At 39.4% G+C, this 22,290-nt stretch overlaps 1 protein-coding gene across 1 annotated transcript in view; it reads right to left on the bottom strand.

The window, feature by feature from the left end:
- Positions 1-2,434: 2,434 nt before the first annotated feature.
- Positions 2,435-22,290, bottom strand: part of CFAP54 (cilia and flagella associated protein 54) — a 287,452-nt gene continuing 267,596 nt past the window's right edge. Inside the window, exon 68 of the mRNA XM_039236623.1 lies at positions 2,435-2,600. Within this exon, the coding sequence (XP_039092554.1) occupies positions 2,481-2,600 (120 nt within the window). The 3' untranslated portion in view covers positions 2,435-2,480. The remainder of the gene's footprint in view (positions 2,601-22,290) is intronic.

The raw sequence follows: 22,290 nt of genomic DNA, 5'->3' as shown, positions 1-22,290 counted from the left end.
ATGCCAGACATTATTTTAGGGCTCTATAAAACAGTACATGCCTTTATATCTACTAATATTTAAAATAAAGAAAAATGAGGGGTGCCTGGGTGGCTCAGTCATTTAAGCATCCAACTTTGGCTCAGGTCATGATCTTACGGTATATGAGTTCAAGCCCCGCATTGGGCTCTCTGCTGACAGCTCGGAGCCTGGAACCTGCTTCAGATTCTGTGTCTCCTTTCTCTCTGTTCCTCCCCCGCTTGTCCTCTGTCTCTCAAAAATAAATAAATGTTAATTTTTTTAGTAAAGAAAAATGAAAAGCGCCCAGTTAGTAAAAACTTAATAGTGACAAACAGTGGGAGACATGCATATACACTCCTGGGAAATTAATACTAGGTTGAAGTAAATGGCCTTGGTTACTAGTCATGCTGTATTTCCACACCTATATTAAATGCATAGTAATTTCTTGTGCCTTTTTGCCCCTGGTGGCTAAACTTCCCATAAACTAAACCTTCCCTCTGAGAAACACAAAATCTTTAAAAGCATTCTCTCTCCCATGAGAGAAATTTACAAGCTCCAGTTTCTGGACAAAGGATTTGAAAGCCCTCAACCACATAAGAGCCATCAAACCTTAGTGGCTTGTCTGCAAGACCCAAACTTTATTTCATATGAACGTACAGTCATCAGGCAATTTTCTTCCCTGAATCCAAAGGGAAATAGTTTGTTCCTTTATCTTTCATTGCAGTCTAGTATCCTGGTGGTTTTGCCTGTTTCTTCCCTTTCCATTGTATACTGGATACATACCTTCTTTGAAAGCCAGGCGATCATTTCATTCATTCATTCATTCATTCGTTCGTTCGTTCGTTCGTTCATTCATTCATTCTTTTTCACTCACTCAACATTTATTGAAATTCCACTAGTGCCAGGAATTTGCCACTCCTCTACTTAATCACCGGTAATGGTACCCTATGATATACTGAATCAAGCCTGAAGCCTTCAATCTAGTTCCACTCTTGGAGTTTAACTCATTTTCCATTAATGACTGTCCACTCCAGATAGGTAGCAGGAAAGTCCTTAACATATAAACCATATTCATTGTTATGCCTCTGTTCTCCTACAGCATCCTCCCTACCAGAAAATTTCTGACCGTGAAAATTCATATTATTATAAGTCTTGCTTCAGGTTCGTTTTCTCCATGTACTATTCTAGGACAATTCTACCTTGGCTGTTCCCGGACTTTGGAACTGCATGGCTGTGTACATTTTTTTAAGAATCAGGGACCACTATAAAGCTGCTACTTTTTTCTTTTATTATAAAGAACATTAAAAAAATTTAAATAGTTACCGGCTACTACTACCACTACTTCACAAAAGAAAAGCCAATTTAACACCAATAGGAAGCAGAAAATTCATAATCTCAGAATAAAGGGCAATTCATTAATCCCATTTAGCTTTAGAAAAATACATTTATGTTATACCTACTTTTTTTTTCTTCATTTTATTGTTACTATTCATGGGCTGTCATGTAGTGGGCATTTAGGCATAGCATTCTTTGATGCTAAATAAAATGGGCCAAAAATGCATGATCCTCTTCCACCTTGGCAAGAAAATGATAACTCCTAGCACAGTGACCTACCTCAGGTATTGTGCTAAGTACCTTATTACATCATCTCACCTTATTTAATTCACATAGCAATCCTACTAATAGCCCCATTCTACAAGTGAGTAAACAAACAAAGGCTTAAAGAATATGTTACTTTCCTAAAGGAGCAGAACTGGTAAGTGGTGAAGTTACTATTCAAACTCAGGTCTATATAATTCCATAATCCATGCTCTAAAATTTTATATAATGTTGCTCCCAGAAGTATAAAATATAAAGGTCTTAATTTGCTACAGATTTCTTTCCAAGCCACATAAACAAGTTTCCAAAGTTGAACTGACCACATGTTGAGGTTTAATGTGGAATTTCTCATTCTTGGCACTATGACATTTTGGGCCAGATGATCCCTGTTCATGGGGGGGGGGGGGGGCGCGTCCTGGGCCTCATAGGATATGTAGCAGCATCCCTAGCTTCTACCCACTGGAGGCCAGTAGCACCCTCCTCCCAGTTACAACAAGCAAAAATGTCTTCACACATTGTCTCATGCCCCGTGGGGGCAAAACTTCCTCCAGTTGAGAACCATGTTTTAATCTAATCTTGTTCTATGGTCACATCTAAAGGCAACCTGTATGTGAATTATATGAACATGGGAATAGTTGCACCTTGTACAAGCATATTTTCTATGACTAGTTCTGTAAGATTGTTTTAATAAGCAACAGCATTGTCATTTAATTCAGATACAATTTAAGACATTACCCAAAACTACAATTTTTGAGGAAATTTAGCTTGTGTAAGAAATAATTTTATTTTACTTGTTGTAAGCAGACAGTTCCAAAAACATATTTAAACCAAGAAAAACACTATCAATTAAATCCTTTATAAGGTTAACATGTAGAGAATGTTTAGGGAATAATTGACACCATCCAGTTGAAAAGGCTTCCTCCTGATATGATACAACCATTAGCAAGATCAAAAAGTCTCTCAAGATTGAATATAGATGGCAGCGAGATATCAAATGGGACCTGAGAAGAAGCAAAAAGTGTACATGAAATTCATTGTTTCAAACTGTTGACTGAAGTAAAGTTCTGAAACACACAAATACCAATTCCATATAATGATTTAATGTGAAAGATATTTAACTCTTGCCTAAGGTAAAATGCAAAGTTTCACATCTCTGCACTGCTGAAATGTCACACATATCATTTTATAGCCTATTAAGATGCATAGATTAGCCTAGAAAATTGCAGGTATTTCTAGAAATCTGGACTATTTGCATTTCTATAATCACTGTGTATGATTCTACAGGTAAGACTTTGGCCCTGTTCATAACGAAACGCTTTCCTCCATTAACAGGTTGTCCAGTTGACAAATCTCCCTGTCTCACTTTGAGCTTAAGTCCTTCCACAGTGGAGCGAATTATGGTTGGAGCTTACTCTCTCTGAAAGAGGCACTAGGAAACCACGCAGCCAAAGTCACCTGAACAAAACAAAAGATGGAAAATAAGACTGCTTTTATGATCACAGCATTGGCTATTTCACTGAGAGAGAGGCAAGAAGGAGAGAATAAACAGGAAGGAAGGAAAAGAATGTTTCCTGGGGACCTACTTTATGCAGATCTAGATACTTTGGAAGATGAATGAGCAAATGTCATGGAGAATGACCATAACAGATTAGATCCTTGTGGGCCTAAATTCTGGTAAGAAATTAGAAGACAAGTTTTATTAATTTCTTGTCTAATTGTTAAACGAACCTTTTATTCTTAAGAAAACTCAGTGAACCTAGAATTGGAGGCTGCCTTTTATTTTTTTTCTCTTCACTTTTTTTCTTCACTTCTTCACATTTGGATTCAAATATAACAAAACTATTCCAGTACTTTTCTATAATTTAAAGTAATAAGGAGGTGAAGAAAATTAATAATGTCCTCCTTTCTCACTCAATCTTGAAGTAATAAGTATTATTAGTTTGAGGAGCATCTTTCCAAAACTTTTTAAATCCTCTAACAAATGTATGTTCATGTGAGTTTTTTCTTTTCCCTTTTTTCTTTCCTTTGTCTTTTGAAATGGGATAACTAGATTTCCATTATTTGCTTTTTTTTTTTTTTTTTTTACCAATATATAAGAGGAATCCTTCTTTAATCAATTCAGAGTTCTTTAATCAATCAGAGGCAGAGTTTAAGAGTGTGCATTCTGGAGTAAGACTGTTTTGGTTCAAATTCAAACCTCACCATACACCAGCTATGTGAGCTTGAGTGAAATATTTGATCTGTTTGAATTTTAACTTCCTCATCCATGAAATAGAAATAATATTGTAATTATAATTGTTATTACAACATATTGCTGTTACAGGATGGGATGAATTTATACATGTAAATACTTAGAACGATGCCTAGCACACAATGAACACACAATAAAGGCTACATATTACTAACATGGTCAAATACATTCTTTTTAATGGCTACATAGCAGTGCGTAGGATGGCCACATCCTAATTTATTCAATCACTCACCATAGAGGTTGTTTCTAGTTTTTTGTACATGCTTGTTTATTCATGTACACATGCTTTTATTTCTGTACTTACTACTGATTCCCCAAGATGGTTTGGTTTAGTCAAAGGGTGTGTACATTTTACATTTTAACATTTCTTTTATTTTTTTATTTTTATTTTTTAGAGAGAGAGAGTGAGTGCAAGCAGCAGAGAGGAATAGAAGGGGAGAGAGAAACATCTTAAGCAGGCTCCATGCTCTTGAACCTGACATCATGACATCATGAACCTGATATCATGACCTGAGCTGAAATCAAGAGTTGGATGCTCAACTGAGCCACCCACGTGCCACACATTTTAACATTTCTTGCCATATTTCTTTCCCAATAGGTTATGGCAATTAATGTAGATACCAAATTGACCTAGCTCTTATTTGTTGAAAAGACTATTCTCTCCTCACTGCACTGCAAAGCCATTTTTGACATAAACCATGGGACCACATATGTGTGGATCTCTTTCTGGTTTATATTTTGTTTTATCAGTCTATATCTATACTTACTCCAATCTCACATTATTATTACAAATCTTTCATAAGACTTGACAACTAGAAGTATAGCTCCATTAGCTTTGTTCTTTTTTTAATTGGTTTTGGCTAGTCTGTCCTTCGTATTCCTATGTAAATTTTCTCATGCTACTGTAAATGATAGCTTTAAAAAATTTTCATTTATAACTTTTTTCTGCTATATAAAAATAAAAGCTATATATACTTTCATATGGATTTACCTACTGCGCTAAATTCCCTTATTCATTCTAGGAGTTTATCCAAAGGCTATTTTGGATTTTCTGTCTATAAATAATAAGAATTTTATTCCTTCCTTTCTCACATTTTATTCCTTTCTGTTTTCTTCTTTACTTCACTGGCTGAGAATCCCCATGTAGTTAATGAGAAATGATGATAGGATGTCATAAACACAGGATTAATTGACTTATCAATTCAGGGAAAGGGGGAAGGTTTATTTAATGAATGACATTGTAAAACTGCCTACTACTAAAATTCATCCTTTTCTTAACTTAAATCCTCTACTATTTTTGTTACACTTATTCCTAGGCATTTTATAACTTAGTTATTATTGTGAATGTATTAAAGTTTTGTGAAAACTTTAAAAGTTTAAAGTTTAGTGAAAATGCTAAATTTATCTCACAGCCAAAATACATCAATGCTATAAATATTAAGAGAATCTGAATGTGCTTTAGAAAGTCAGAGTTACATCTTTTCCCCAGAGAGCTCAAGATTTTACAAATTAGAATTTATAGGATTTCAAATAAAATGGCAGAGTTAAAAGATAAAATATTTCTTTAGTCACGTTTCTTGACCTGTATTTACTCAATCTTGATATCAGAACAGTTAAATTGAGCCCACATAATGTTTTATAATGTGAACACACCCAGGAGGCTCAGAGACTTTAAGTCACTTGCCCAAGCTCCCTCAACCAATGTCAGAGCCAGGACCTACACCCAGACACACTGGCTCCTCAGAACACATTCCTAACCATTCTATGGCACTGCCTGTCCTCTGCTGCCCAGCCTGGATTCTGAGGTCCCACCTGGCATGGCTTGTGTACCAACCACGGAATGCCCCTGCTCCCTGCAGCCTCTGCTCCCAATCCCACCTGACTTCGGTCTCCTGACCCTCCCGTGGGCTCCGTAGCACTCTGGACTAGGGCTTCCATAGGGAATTTCTCAAGTAAATTTAAGCTTTGGTGAAATTACTGAATTCCTTTTTTTGCCATTCAATAGAGACAGGATTAACAATCATATAATCATGGGAGAGTCTTTTCTCTCTTTTGTAAGTAGCTTTGAATCCAAATTGTCCGGGATAAGATATCAAGAAATCCTGGTTCCTTTTCCTGGATCAAAAAAGGCTTTGTGGAGAGAAAGGAAGGAGGCAGCTTGGCAGGTAAGCAGACTGAAAATTAGTTCAAGTAGGTTATGTTTGAAGGAATAGTATTAAAGAAATGGTGATGATTCTGGTTGCCTAGAAAGAACAGAAGTCTGAAATAATATGAAGAAAGGAAAAAAGTTACTCAGGTTGGGAAACACTGAAGGGTTCATTGCCAGGACTTGAGCTTTTCTTGAGGAGCTTGTGAAAGTCCTTGGAGAGTTAAGGTTATTTGCCAATGTTATATTTTATAGAAGTGTCTGTGTGAAAACTAGATTCTATCATAATGAAGGAATTTATTACTTCTGTTCTTCTGTTCCAATAATTTTCCTTGATTGACAGAAAAAAAATACCATCTCCAAAGTATCTATGATTCTTCTCAATCCAATGAATTTCTCAATGAGTTTTTATTGAGCACCTATATTGAGAAATCTTCTTGGTTCTCTCAGCACAGTATCACTTGCCTTTTCATTGGTTCTAAGTGTTAATGACCAAGAAAAATGGGAGAAGGTTAAATTCCCGCTACTCAATTAACATTTGCCTAATCTTGTAAGAGGTGAGCAGGTTATCAGAAACTGTGGACTTTGCGATATGGATGGATTTAACTTTGCCTCCTTTCAAGAATTTTAAAACACAGGGAGCCACAGCCATGGGGAAAAAAAAAAAAAGTTTAAAAGCTTCAGGGTAGGAAAACAAATGCTGGTTTTAGCCAGCATTCTCACATATAGGTTTCTGTACCATGTTATAGGTCTATCTCAATATGTCATCTGAGTCTTTGAAGTTAATAATTTATTGGAGTTTTTTCAGAGTGGGGAATAAAATGCATTCTAAGGTAGAAAGGATAATATGATACTGTCTTCTTTAAGACTCGAAATCACGAATGACCAACAATAATATACCTTATCCTCTTAAGAGGGTGAGGAGGGCTTGTAATGCAACTCTGCCAGACCACAGGACATTTCACACTTTGCTGGGAACAAGATTATCTTTTTCATCACTCTATTTTGGAGATAATAAAACTTTAAACATGACAGGAAAAAAGGTTTTTTTTTTTAACATAATGTGAGATCAAAGGGTCATTTTGGCAAGATGGTAGAAATCTTCTAAAATTACATTTTAAAGAAATAACATTATTATAAAGACACCTTGCTGAGAACAAGAAAATTAGAAATTAAAAGATGGGATTGGGAGCGAAAGTATTTGTACAGAGAATTGTTTCAAATGTCACACTGTCTATGATTAGGACTGATTCTTCATAAACCTTCATCATCGCCGTTGCTATCATCACTGTCACTGTCCCACCACTGAGCCTCGGCCGTGTGTGGCATCTCCTTGAGCTCCTGAACAGAGTTCACCTTTTAATAAAGGTCAGTTTTTGCTCAGACACGTTGTCCTGCATGCACAGGAAACCAAATGTTTTAGTCAGTTCAAAAACTGTTCAGAAACACTAACGGGACCTGTCTCTTCTCATACCTAAGAAGTTGCCAAAAATGTTTTGAACATGGCTTCTTTATTGGAATACATGAAGAATGAATGCCTCAATAAGGGAAGATATATCGAGGGGGACTACATCCATTGGGTGTACGTTTAAAAATCAATTTTAGGTTTTGTTCATAGTTTACAGCTCTGGTATAATAAGAAAAAAGTAATTGGTCTTTATCCCAGGTTCCTGGCATAAAGCTCCTAAAATCCTTGGGAATTTTCTGTTGTATGCTAATAAGACTGTCTGGGAGGGGTCTGATAGCTTCAGGGGCTGGTCACCAGGAAAACCAACCATTTGATTGAAGGATGGAACTTTCAGCCCTGGGCCCTGGCCTCTGGGGAAAGGAGGGGGGCTGAGTTTGATCACAAAAGCCAACCATGTAATCAGTGTAATCAATTGGGCCCATGTAATGAAAATCTTCATAGAAACCCAGTAAGGACAGGTTTCAAGGGACTTCTTGGTTGGTGAATGCGTTGATGTGCTGGGAGGGTGGAATACGCAGAGAAGGCATCAAAGCTCTGCGCCTTTACCCTGCCCTGATCTTGTATGGGACTGTTCCTCAGCTATGTACTTTACAATAAACTGGTAATTTTAAGTGAAGCACTTTCCTGAGTTCTGTGATTCATTCTAATGACTTATCGAATCTGAGGGTGGTAGCTGGCATCTGAAGTGGGGGCAGTCTTGGACTAAACCTTTTATCTGTGGAGTCTACCCTAACTCTGGTAGTGGTGTTAGAGCTGACTCGAATGGTTAGACACCCAGTTGGTGTCAGAGAATTGCAGAATTAGCTAGTGTCACGAAAAACCACCTAATAGTCATGCCTGGTATTATGTAAATTAGGGCAGTGCTCAGCTAGTAAGTGTCTCTGGGGTCTTTGGGACCTTCTCCTACACCCGCTTCCACCTTTGCAGCTATTGCCCTCTATACCCTTTCCCAGGTCAAGTGAGGCACCATTCTGTGAAAAGCGGTAGAGCTGGCAGTGATGTCTCCATTACGGGTGTGTGCTTTGCTTTTTACAGGGAACTATTTAAGAAACAATCCTATATGGCCAAAAGAGATCCTTAAGAAAAAAGTAGGAGTTTAGGCTGTACACTAGGCTTATTCTAACTGCTGAAGAGACTAAGGCCCGGGAGAAAAGACTCTTTGAAATGTGACACCCTGTTGTGCAGAAAGAACAGCTGCTCTCTCCCTCTCTCTCCAGGAAAGCATTTTTCACCATATAAAGAACTAGTAAAGGGTCTCAAACAGGGCAAATCCCCTTTAAAATATCAAAAGCTCTAATCAGAACAGGAAGGATGACTTATGCAACCAACAATGAAGTGCATGGGGCATAAAGGTTAGATGCAAGTTCATGGCCAATGGTTCAGTGCTTATAATCAGGGCTTTGGGGAAAGAGTTAAAGGAGAAGTGTCTTGGATGGAGGATTTAACAGCAATGCCTGTATCCAATGTGTTATAAAACTGAATGCTTATTTCTCATTCTCTGTAGAGATGCAAGAGTACAAATTCTAAGCGAGTACTTATATGGGATTCTATCATTTTACATCACTGCCTTTATTTTGGGAGGATAGTTTTAAAGCTTTACCAAGTCCTTGTTTTTCTACTCTGAAAAAAATACTTTTTCTAAGAAAGGAAGCCAGCATTGATTGAGGATTGGAAATGGGCTGGAGTCTTTGTTTTACTGAGTTTATTTCATTTGTAAATTAACTGTTAAATGGAGGTGAAGAGAAAATGTGGTTGAACTATGTGGTTACATTGTAGAATGTCATTTTAATTACGATGGGTGACATGTGTATGATGTTTTCTCTTTACTTCTATGTTAGAAAATAAACTTTAAGCCAGAGAGTATGCTTCCTAGTTCCTTTGGAATTCTTCTCATTCCAATAAATAAAGATTAATTGAGCACTCATTTATTCATCACTAGTCAGAGATTTCATTTTTTTAACTCATTGCTGAGGTTTGGGTTCCTGGGAAACAGATTCTGAGATGAAACTCAGCTTTCAGGAAGCTTATTAGGGAATACCCTTGGGATCAACACCCATAGGGTAAGGAAAGAAAGCAGGATTAGCAGAGAGAGAAGAGCAGTCACAACAAAGGCCTCCGTCAACACCATGGGGAGGGAGCTTTGAAGCTGGGATGACCCTTCAGAGATGCTCTGAACTGTGGTGGGCCGGGGGTGGGGGGGGGGGGATGTGTGTCAAGTCTTTGTATCCCATATCAACCAGACTTCCTCCCCACCCCAGAAGGAGGCCATCTCTTTTCCCCCATGGGCAGTTCCTGGAGAGGGTTGAGAACTCAAGGCTGTTAACACATTTCCCAGAGCTAGGAAAATATGCTCTTCAGTCCTGAAAGAAGATCTCAGGGACTCAGTTAAGGGGCCATGAGAGGCACAAATATTTAACTCAATGGCTAACTATAGAACCATTAAGCAACTGGTAATATGGCAATATGGAAAAAAAATACTAGTATATAGGTAATACAAGCCAAAGGGAGATTTAAAGTAATAACTACGTAAGAATTTTTATACCAGACTTCCAGATGCTGCTTGCTTTTCTGGGTCATGGTAGAACAAGCATAATGCATTTTCAGTAAAACTCCTATTAATCCCGTTATTTGATTACCCTGAGGAAAAGTGTCCCTTCTGGAGCATGAGGAGAAGAATTAGAAAACAAAGAGTAGGAGGAAGATTCAGAAATAATTTCTTCTCTCAGTATCTTCCCATAAACTTAAATATGAAGAATTTCAATAATTTCACCTAAGCTTAACTGATTTGAGAAATTCCCCGCGGAACCCTTAGAAGCTCCCATAAAATTTCTAAAAGTCAAAGCTGGGAAAGGGTCCAGAGTGCCACGGAGCCCACGGGAGGAGCAGGAGACTGATTGGAAGCAGAGGCTGCAGGGAGCAGGGGCATTCCGTGTTTGGTACACAAGCCATGCCAGGAGGGACCTCAGAGGCCAATCTGGGCAGCAGGGGACAGGCAGTGCCACAGAGTGGTTAGGAATGTGTTCCGAGGAGCCAATTTGCCTGGATGTGGCTCTTCTGACATGAACTAGCTGTGGTAGCTTGGGCAAGTCACTTACATTTATCACATGTAATATAAGGATAATCATAGCATCTACCTAGAAACAGAAATCTAAAGTCAAATGCTGAACTTCAGAATGCATGTGCAATTCATGTCTGATTGCTTTTGTTACAAGTTTGCAACTAACCTAGTGGCTTACAACAACACGAATGTGCTCTCTTACAGTCCTGGAGATAAGAAATCGGAATTCACTTTCACTGTGCTTAAATCAAGATGCCAACAGGGCTGGTTCTTTCTGGGGGCTGTATGGGGACAGTCTGTTTCTTTGCCTTTTGTAGCTTCTAGAGACCACCTGTGCTCCTTGATTTGTAGCTGCTTTAAAGCATTCACTTCAGTCCTGTTTTCCTCATCACATGCCTTTGCCTACTGATGTCAAATAAGGATACTGTGACTATACTTACAGCCCACCTGGATAGGCCAGAATAATCTTCCCATCTCAATATCCTTAACTTAATCATATCTGCAAAGCCCTTTTTGTCTTACAAGGTAAAATGTTCTGGGGATTAGGATGTGGATATCTCTGGGGGGCCATGATTCAGCCTACCACATGGATAATTAAATAATATGGTTCGCTCCTAAGAACATCCTATTTATATCATATCTGCTCAACAAAGTTTGGGTCACTGGAGTTATTGAATTGTTTCTATTTAAAATTCATGGCATCATTCCGACAACATGGTTGGAGCTAGAGAGTATATAATACCAAGTGAAATAAGTCAGTCGGAGAAAGACAAATATCATATGATTTTACTTGTAAGTGGCATTTAAGAAACAAAGCAAATGAACAAAGGAAAAAAGAGAGAGAGAGGCAAAACCAAAACACAGATTCTTAATCATAGAGAATAAACTGATGTTTAACAGAGGGGAAGTGGAGTGGGTGGGGGGAGATGCGTGAAATAGGGTATTAAGAATTCACTTATGATGAGCACTGAGCAATGTATACAACTGTTGAATCACTATATTGTACATCTGAAACTAAAATAACACTGCACATTATCTATACTGGAATTAAAACAATAAATCAATCAATCAAAATTCATGCCATTCCTGTAAAATGCCTATTGTTCCCGAAGTTATCAGTGTTCTCTATAATACATCCTGGTTCCTCTACAATTCTTCACATCCTTGCACATCAGGCTGAAGTCAGTACACTATGAACAGATATTATGATAGCCATTCCATACTGGCTCTTGGAAATGGTCACCCTAATTTATTGCCTAAACTGGGACATAAATAAGGAACAAAAGGAATAAAAGGAAAAAGGAAATTGAAGGAGAATAAAAGGAAATACAAGGAAAGTTTCTTAAGCATTATTCCAAGTCAACAGGTATGCTTTATGAACACCCCAGGCCAACCAAAATGAAAGACCACCCTACGTAAACACCTCTGGTGAAGTCCTCCAGCCTTCTTCCCCTGCAGTGGTGGTGATGGAGGCCACGCAGTCCAGACAGCATAGCTACAAGTAGAGGGAGAGCCGTCCAAGACTCACTGAACTTTGCATGAAAAAGAAATGAACTTTATTGCCACTGAGATTTGGGGTTTATTTTTCGGCCCAGCATAACCTCCCCCATCCTGTGTAAAACACCCATGCTCTGGCAAGTTTGTCCTTTCCTTATAGTATACACGGGGGGAATTCCATCAGAGTGAGTGAGGGTTTAACTCCACTTAAAGGTCAGGACTTTGAATCTCAGCAGCAAAGAAATGCTATAACTGGGCACACTGAAGCTGGGCTCCCTCCTGTGTCCAGTCTGCCTGTGGGCTTCTGACCCAGGACACAGAAATGAAAACCCCAGCGTTTGAACAATACTTGACATTTCTTGATGCTTTTTTATGAAGGAGATCACTGGGCTTATAGTCTGGCAACTAGAAACAGGAGGCTCTTTTTTAGAAAAAAAGGCTTATTAAAGAACATGAACTAAAGTTTGCATTTTGTTCATGGGACTTTGTCGCTTAGAACCAAAGCGTGACAGCCTTTGTTAGTTAGTAGCTTCCACTTACAGTAGCAAATTGGAGCGCAGACCTCTTATGCATGATGTGGAAAGAAAAACTGCTCGCGCTGACTTCTGTATTCATATCAGCTTATACAGCAAGCCGCTGCAAACCACTCTTACACCATGGCCAATAATGACCAGCAATTTCTGATAGGAAGTCTAACAGAGTTTGCAATTTATGAAGGAATTTCACATAAATCATTTCACTGAACTCTTTTTAAAATTTCTAACTTGAGTATTTGGGCTTTGCTGTCAATATTAATAAGAGGATGCTCAGAAGGGGGCAAGGAAAGAGGAAAAGGCCAGACAAGAGGAGGAGGAAGGATGGAAAGAGGTGGAGTGAAAATCTACTACTGAGCTTCCCTGAATGTTTGCTACATGCTGTGTACTGGGTACCGCATCAGGCAGTGTTGACTAATGACAATTCAGAGGCTAAAATAAAATGTGCCAATGTTCATTAAGTTCATCAAAAGTATAGTTTAATAGCTCTCTGGGGGATTATACTGAGTGAAAAAGTGACACCCCCCCAAAGGTTCCATACTGTATGGTTCCTTTTATATAACATTATTAAAATGACAAGATTATAGAAATGGAGACCAGATTAGTAATTGTCAGAAATAAGGGATAGTGATGGGGGTAGGAAGTGAGGTATCTATAAAAGGACAACAAGAGGGGTCCTTGAAGTGACAAAATTGTTCTGTATACTGATATTAGTGTCAGCATCCTGGTGGTGATATTGCACTACAGTTTTGCAAGATTGTACCACTGGGAAAAAGCTGGCTAAAGGCTACACAGGATCTCTCTATATTATTTAATATAATTGCAAGTGAATCTATAATTATCTCAACACAAAAAGTTTAATTAAAAAGGATGGAAACATAATATTAATAATACATTTATTAAATGCCCAATTACTCTTTTGAAAATGAGCAAATATTTAAGTAGGCCGAAAGCTACTAATGAAGGAAGTTTCTAACGGTCAAGTAAACCAAGCCTCATTTCACATTATTTAAGGCTGGAAAAGATAAAGATGACCACAGTGTATTGAATGGTTACCAATGACATTACACTGACACTCTACAAAATGTGTTGTGTGCTTTTTCTAACGTAATTCTCCGTGAGGAGAATGTACAGACAAGGAACTGAAGCACAGAGATGTAAAGTAACTTTCTCACAGTCATACAATCAGTAGACGGTGGAACCAAAAATTAAATCATGTTTTTGTTCATTAAGATACACTGCTTCTGAGACCTTCAGCTGACTCTATCCACCTCAGGTCTTTAAGGATTGATGACTTGTCCACAAGGGGTCGCTCTTCCTACCCTACTGTGTTCTCACAGGTGGTTGAGAAAAGAACGTTCAGGGCATTAGCTGCCTGAGATGTAGGCAGAATGAGAGCAAAAATCTCGAATGGCTAGTGTCCAAAGTATCAACAAGGAAAACGGGTACACTTACACCTCTTACTTCTTTGTGGGTTTATTGTAATATAAAGAACACTTGTGCCGAGAATTTCCGAAGCTTGCCAATTGATTCAGCTATATGAGGCAAAAGTCAAAATCCTCCTGACGTGAAACAATAATCACATTGTTAAGGGCACAGTTTGTTAATCAAGACAAAACCATTTAGCAAAATGAATGAAGTAAATGAAACTAAATGTTTAACTCAGTTTTCAGCAAATTGGAAAGAAATATACAGATTTGCTAATGAGACCCCCGCCTTCCACTCCTCCAAAGCTCTCCAGAGTGATGACTAAACCTCAGGAAGCCATCTCTTTGGTTCTGACCTACTCTTCTATCCTGAATGAAGCCAGGCTTGCTTGATGCAGCGGTCCACATGCTTCTTGCCACTTTGATGGTAAATACACAATACCAGGTTCATGATTATATTCTGGTTTAAATTAGATCCAAGTATCATTATACCAGCAAATTGCACGTCTAACAAGAGTAGCACTAGCACTTTGAGCACAGATAGCACAAAGGCTCTTGGTTCCATGATGAGTGAGAGCATATTTCACCTTGACACTATTGCTGGCAAATCTCTGAGAGATGAGCATTTTGAAAACGCTATAAACAGCTTAGCCTTTTCTTAGCATTTTGAAGAGCACATTAATAGCCTGGCCTTTTCTTAAGGGCTTTCTTTTTCCCTTAGCCAAATTTGACAGCTAGAAGTGAACAGTGAGAGGATGGAATCAAAGTCAGGGCTGTGTTTTAAAAGCAGTGTGGAACTGATGTCATCCGGCATTGTCTTCAAAAGAATATAAGAATATTAAGTGGATGTCTCATGAACTTAAACACAAAGGAGACTCTTCACTTGAGGACAGAATGATAATGTCTCACAGAAGAAAGATGTAATTCTAGATGCCCATAAAATCTATTCAGACAGCTTTTGGCGGGTACAAAAAAAAAAAAAAAGGAAAAGTAAAAGAAAAGAAAATCTGCAACTCTCAACTTAACCAAAGAAGTTATAATATTAGTAAAATTAAGTTTTAAATACTTAGTAAACACCTACCATAGAATATGTGAAACCTTAAGCCCAATGCTGTAAGTGAGTACTTGTTAAAGACAGTATTGTTACTGCCACCATTTGGAAAGTTCTGCTAAAAAGAAACCAAGAGGCCACAGTAATGTAACAAACTTAGCAGAAGGAAATTAAATAGCTTAGCATCGTCCTCTAGGATTTAACAGCCTAAAAAATAAGGGAAGTAGAGGCTGTCCCACATGAATTGGGACTATACAACCTCACCTACTACCTAGAAAAACCTCCTAGGTCTTTTCAAAGGCTGTTTTGAGAACGCTCCTAGTTTAGCTTCTACCCCGTTGGTATAAGCACACTCAGCAACTTCAGGACAGTTACCGAGCATCTTTGGGGAGAGTTGCTCACTAATTTTAAAAATTGCCTAAGCAAGCTGCCTGGAGCGGCCTCTGCTCGGAGTAGGAAGAAGCCTAGGAATTGGGAGAGATTTATTGGATGTTGTGGCACATTGCATTTTCCCAAAATGGTTGCAATAATAGCTCCCGACCCACATGCCCTTCTTATAATTTGATATGGACACTCCTCCCATCAGGAGGTGGAATCTGTGTTCAGCCTTGGATCTGGGTGGATTTGGGACCAGCAGGGAAAAGCCATTATGTCACTTTAAAAGCTAGGGCATTAACAGTGATAGAGCTTCTGCCTGGTTCTCTTGGAAGGCTCATTCTTGAAACCCAGACACTACACTGTGTCGAGGCCCAACCGGGCACAAAGAGGTCACGTGTCACGTTCTGGTCGGCAGCCCAATCTGCCTTCCCAGCCCCTAGCCAACAGCCAGTATCAAGCACCAAACCAAACTCGCCTTTGAGCCTTCAGGGATCCCAGCCCTCAGAAGTTGAATCATCCTAACCTTCAGGTCTATCCAGCTAATGCCCCAGGTATCAAGGAGCAGAGACCAGTTGTCCGCTAGGTCCTTTCCAAATATATGACCGGCATTTTGGTGAAATGGTGGTCATTTTATACCACTAAGTTTGGGGTGCTTTGCTATATAACATTAGTAACTGGAACAGATGAAAATGGGAAATACATGTGGTTAAAAGTGACCTATTCCTAGCACTGGAATTATCGCAGCCTCTCTTTGGGGAATGTTCTCAGAGGCTTTATCTCAGGCATGTTGTTTTTCTACTATAGCTGCTCCTCTACTTACAGGGGTCTAACTCCAAGTGAACTCAGATAGCTCTTAGATGATGATAATAATGTTTTGTTTTGGATGGTGCCAGGCACTGTTCTAGGAGTTTACATGGATTCACTCATTGGGTCCACACAACAAACCTATGAGGTAAGTACTATTTTTATTCTCATTTTACAAATAGGGAAACTGAAGCCTTGAGGTTAAACCACCTGCCGAAGTTTACACAACTAGTAAATATCAGAGCTGGGCTGGGATTTGGAACCAGGCAGTTGGGCTCACAAGCCTGTGCACTAACCACCATGTGCACCACTTCCCAAATGCTGCCTCTAACTCCCTCAATCCAGCCCCTCCTCTCAATGGCCAAGAGCACCCAAACTGAAAAAGTGGGACACTTTAGGCTTCAGTGTCACGATAATGGTTCCATCACAGGCTCTGGAGTCTGCCTGTCTTGGCTGGGACTGTTAACAGCTGTGGTGACTTTGGGCAGACCTTTTAAGCTCTGCTTCCTCTTCCCTCCCCTCCCCATTTGTATGCAAAACAATCATCCATTTTAAAACCCAACCGTCTTCTTCATTAAGCATTAGACCTATTCCTCCTTTCTAGACTCTCAACCTCTTTGGGGTAAGGACTTCGTCTTTCTCACTTTTGATTGCTCCAGTGGGGCCAGCATGGTGCCACGTACTCTACTTAGCTGCAGCTTGTAACTGAGCTACCTTTTTTTTTTTTTTTTTAAACTTCTGTCTTTATTTTTGTATCCAGGGATTTGGGGACTTGTTCTGTTCTTTCCACCCCCATGAACAAAGCCATAAATCATACCCTTACCACTGAGCCTGCTGCCAAAACTAGGACTTGGGTTTACTGTCCCTTCTTTCAAAGGTCTTCCTAATCAGAGGAAAAGGCTTTCTCACAGGCACCCTTGATCATGTTTATATCTACCTAAGGATTCTCTACTGCCTTCTGATCATTTTCCAAAAGTAATTAAAACTCCTAACCATGGGCCACAGGAGTGTCTACAAACTTGATTTCTTATTGGGAACTATTGAACCCTTCTTAAAAGGTACCACAGGGAATTTCTCACCTTCAGAATTATGCCAGGATAATACCAGAATATTAACTGGTATTATTACTGAGGAGGGGTGCCTGGGCCCCAGGCCTCTGTTTTACCATGTACTGTAATTACTTCTGTATTTGTCCGTTTTCCCCACTAAGCTGAAGGCAGACACCTTGGTTTTTACTTCTGCATCCCAATGTCTAGCCCAATTGCTGGCACAGAAAAGCACTTGACAAATGTTTACTACTCAAATGCATGGAGTTGATGAACTCAAAGTCACTGATAACATCCAGACTGCAACCCACGGAGATCTCTGGAAGATGTATCAAGAGCATTCATTGACGTAACAAGCATTTAATGAACACCTTCTTGGGAGCCAGCGTTGGGCAAGGCAGTGAGAATAAAAATGTAATGTGATCCAGTTTTATTATATAAAACCCAGTCTGCTCTAATAGGGGAGACAAATATGGAAGCACATCATTAGAACTTATTTTGGTAAAGACTAAGTACAGAGATTGAAACCATGGGCTTGAGAGACAATGATAACAAGAAGGCAGTCTGACTTAGGTTAACAGATTACATGTGTTATTTCTTATTTTTACATGATAACCCAGGAAAGGATAAGGTGCTAGCTAGTGTTGTGGAACGATCATCCAGGTGGATCCTGGATAGGGTCCAGGTGGTCACATGATAGAATACCATCAGACACAAAATGAAAGATGCTAATGACTAAACTAAGATAGGTTAATTTATCTAACTCTGTGTCTCCTTCTACCTGTCCTTCTGCCCTCTCTATACTTCTTACCCAAACCTGCTTAAAGATAATAATCATTTTAGTGACCAGCATGAGGTTGATGTCAATATCTAAACATAAACACTGAAAAATGATCATTTTAATCAGAAATAAGAGACCGCGCATACACTAAATTCAATCATGTGAAAAGGAAGGCACATGATATACATAAATAATGCAGTGGAAGTCATTAGAATTTAACTGTCATAAAGGATTTTTTTAATACTTAAATTCAAGTTATTTTTAAGAAAACATATTGAATAATTAAACTATTTTCTGTACAGCTGGGGAACATTGAGAAACAATGGCAGACACCAGGCCATCCTGGTGCTTTCTCAGAGTAGGAGGGAGGAGATTGGGGATCTGTTATGAGGTAAATTTGTGGCTGCTGCAATCCACCAAGCCTCTGGCATGGGGTCAGTTGCCCCACTAGCACTCTCTTTTTGCATTGACCTCTGCTGGCATTTTCCACTCTATATCCAGGAAGGCAAGGACGGCTGGGAAAAACCCACAAAGATGCCTGGTTCCCTAACACATTTAAGGCTTCTAAATCTCCGTGTGGCCTTCAATCCTCTTACTTGTCCTTGGGCAGCTTCCTCACTCATCACACCCAATGACTGAATGCTTGAGACCTTCATCCTTCCCTTGGAGACCACACCCTCAGCCCTCATGCCCACCCTACCAGAGGTAAACTTGCCTCCACTTCACAGAGAGTGTGAAAACCTTGGGGTGTGAACTGTCCCAGCTTTTCCTACCCTTTTCTTACACACTCACTCACATTCCTTCCCACCTTTAATCTGCCACCCCAAGACCTAGAGAAAGAAGTCTTACCTATTGTCCCCAGTCAGTTCTCTGGCTTGTGCTGTCAACGTCTTTCTGTTCCCACCCTCTCCCCGAAGGCTCTGCCTGCCTCCTGCATGTGTCCTTTTCTCTTCTAGAAAAGCAGCCTCCACCCCTGCTAGCTCTTTCCCCTCATTGCAGCCCATCTCCTACCCCTCCAGACTTCTCACCCAAACTTTCCTGAAGATCCATCTACAGGTGCAACTTTCACTCTCTCACATCTCACTCCTCAATTCCCTGTAGCATCTGCTCCCCATTCTGTTGAAACATTCGCTGCGTATAGTTTGGCAAAACATGCAGTTCCTGGATTTAAGCAGAACTGTATTCGACTCCTGCCTCCTCCACTTACAAGGTACAAGATCCTGAACATGCTGCTTAATTTCTTCATTTCTAATGCAGGGATAATAATAGTAACCAACTTCACAGAGTTCTTGTAATAGTCAACGACATGCTGTATGTAAAACACTGAACAGTGACTGCACATGCCATGTGCTCGATAAAAATTATTGCTAGTAGTAGCATTTGCATTTTAATGATGACTATCTTATTATCTGTTAGGCACGATGCTAGGTCCAGGTAGGAATCCTGAACTAAAAGAAATCCTATCAAATTCATGCAGCCAAGAAAAACCAGTTTGCAATCTTCTCATATAATGTGTCTTATCTCTTGGCTTAGGATCACCTTTTCCACCTTCAAACCAGGAGCTACTCCTAGGAATTTCCTTCCACACTGATTCTGCATGACTTTGGTCAGCTCTGTATAAACACACACACACACACACACACACACACACAGTAAATTTATTTGTATCATGTGAACCAATAGGAAAATATTTGATTTAGCCAAACGCAGGAACTTTAACCTACGCTGCTTTGGCCACAACAGAAGTATCTACGCGAATGCTATGTGGGCACTTGGAACTCAATAATTACTGATGAGCAGACAGTTGTATACAATGACTTAGTCCTCCCCTTGGTTGGCAACAGCCAGAACAAAGAGCGTATTTGTAGCATCATGTTTGAGTCTTACCTGACAACTTGGAAACTGCAATAATTTTAACCTACGTAGGCAAGGGAAGGATTGCTTTGTTGTTGGTACACCAGAAATGAAACCTAATGATCATTTATATCCTGTGATTACTCACTAAGAAAGTTGGCATGGAGCATTCGTTTCCTTTCTCCATCTTCTTGCTATTCTCAGTGTTTCTGTCATAGGCTGTGTGTGGCAATATTTATTTTAATTGGGAAGATGAAGTACAGGCAAAGGCGATTGTAATAGGTGTGTTCAGTAAGGAACCAAACTGCACAGGAAGATCTCATCTCAGTGACAAAAATGGCTTCACTAAGGCATGCAATTTTGTTTGTCTAACAATTTGGTTTCAGGAACAAGCTCAGACATTCCCATGCCCCACCTCCCCAAGCACTACTAGGTAAGGCTTGCTTTCAGTGGAGGTATTAGCATGGGGTTCAACTGGGGACCCCCTTGGACTGGTGGACCCTTTCACTGTCAGGATCTCAAGTCAGGATCCTGCACACTGACCTAATGCTTCTAGGATTCAATGGTGATTTACATCCCAGACAAAGAAAATGGTTCCTGGTTCTTTCTCTCTCTCTCTGTCTCTCTCTTTAAGATTTTTCTTAAGTAATCGCTACATACAATGTGGAGTTCAAAATTACAACCCCAAGATCAAGAGGTGCACACTCCATGGACTGAGCCAGCCAGGCGCCCCATCTTTCTCTATCTTTAACACTGTTCCTCTCCCTTTCTATCAATATTTCAAAACCAAATTTGCATCCTAAACATCTGTTTGAAATTAGGTGACTCACATATGGAAAGCAGGACTATGGTAGGGATGAAAATGATGACACCTAAGTAGCTAACAATGACTAAGCACTTATTTCTGTGAGACTCTATTCCGGATACTGAACATATACGATTTCCTTTAGTCCTCACGGCTGTGAAGGGTTGGCATTATTACCCCCACTTCAAGTGTAAGAACACTGAGGCTTGGAGAGGTTAAATAACTTGACTAGGGTCACACAACTAATAACACTCAAGGCTAGGATTCCAACCCTGGTCTGTCAGATGCCAAGGCCCATTAATGCTATAAATCATGTGTCTTAAAGGACAGCTCCTTTTTCTGTGACCTCTTTTCAACCACAGTTTGTACAAAATTAGATTAAACTTGATTTTTATTACAATGTCTCCATTGGCAAATCTATGTATTTCTGAAATACAAAATTAGATTCCCATTTAAAAAATGGGAAAAAGGACATTAATGCCCAAGTGAAAAAAAATTAAGGCAAATGTTAAATTTCAGATACATAAAACTTAAGGGAATTTAATTCAATTCAAGAAAGAGTAACCAAGCAATATGTACTGGGCCCTGTAAGTATTCAAAAATTAAGATAGTACTGCTCCTGCTCCAAGAAGCTAATGATCTAGTGGGAGGAACACAGTGTAATATTTCAGGTCTTACTCCAAATGTCATCTCCTAAGAGAGGTCTTCCCAGACAACCCTACCTAACCTGTCACCCATTCCTGGTTACTTTCTATCACAGGGGTTAGCAAACTTTTTTTCTGTAGAGGGCCAGAAAATAAATAATTCAGGCTTTGTGTGCCATATGGTCTCTGTCAAAACCACCCAACTCTGCTGCTGTAGCTCATAGCAGCTGTAGGTCACAAATAAGCAAATGAGCATGCTGTGTTCTAGTAAAACTTTACTTATGAAACAGTCAGTGGGCCAGAAATAGCTCACAGGCTGTAGTTTGCTGACCCTACTCTAACATATCACTCTTTCTTTCTCTCTTAGCAAATCTGAAATTACCCTGTTTATTGATGTATTACTATTATTTACTCTTTCCCTCCACAAAAATGGCAGCTCCAAGAGAGTGAAGTCCTTGCTGCTTGTTCTCAGCTGGCTCTCCAGGACCTAGAATGGGGTTCCTGACACATAGTTCACTCTGAATATTTTTTGATTGACTAAATGAATGAGTACTATTTCACAAAAGGAGAAACGCTGACTGCCAACAAACATATAAACTACATTTGACCATATTATTAATAAATATAAAATAATTGAAAATGTCTCTTTTTAACTTATCATACCTAGAATGGTTAGAGAAAGAGAAGGAGGAAGACGAGAAAGAAGAAGGGAAAGGGGAAGAAGGAGGGGAGGAAGGATGAAGAGAGCATGCATAAATGAATGTGTTGTAAACTGGCCCTCTCAACTACTGCTGATTGGAGAGAGTATATATCTAGAAGAATTAAAAGCAGGGCCTCAAACAGATTCTTGCACACCCATGTTTATAGCAGCATTATTTATAGCAGCCAAAAGATAGAAACAACTCAAATGACCATCCATCCACAAAACAATGGATACACAAATGTGGT

This window comes from Hyaena hyaena, unplaced genomic scaffold (assembly GCF_003009895.1).
Source record: "Hyaena hyaena isolate Hyena2069 unplaced genomic scaffold, ASM300989v1 scaffold_113, whole genome shotgun sequence".
NCBI classification, from domain to species: domain Eukaryota; kingdom Metazoa; phylum Chordata; class Mammalia; order Carnivora; family Hyaenidae; genus Hyaena; species Hyaena hyaena.
This window is presented reverse-complemented; position numbering and strand designations above follow the sequence as displayed.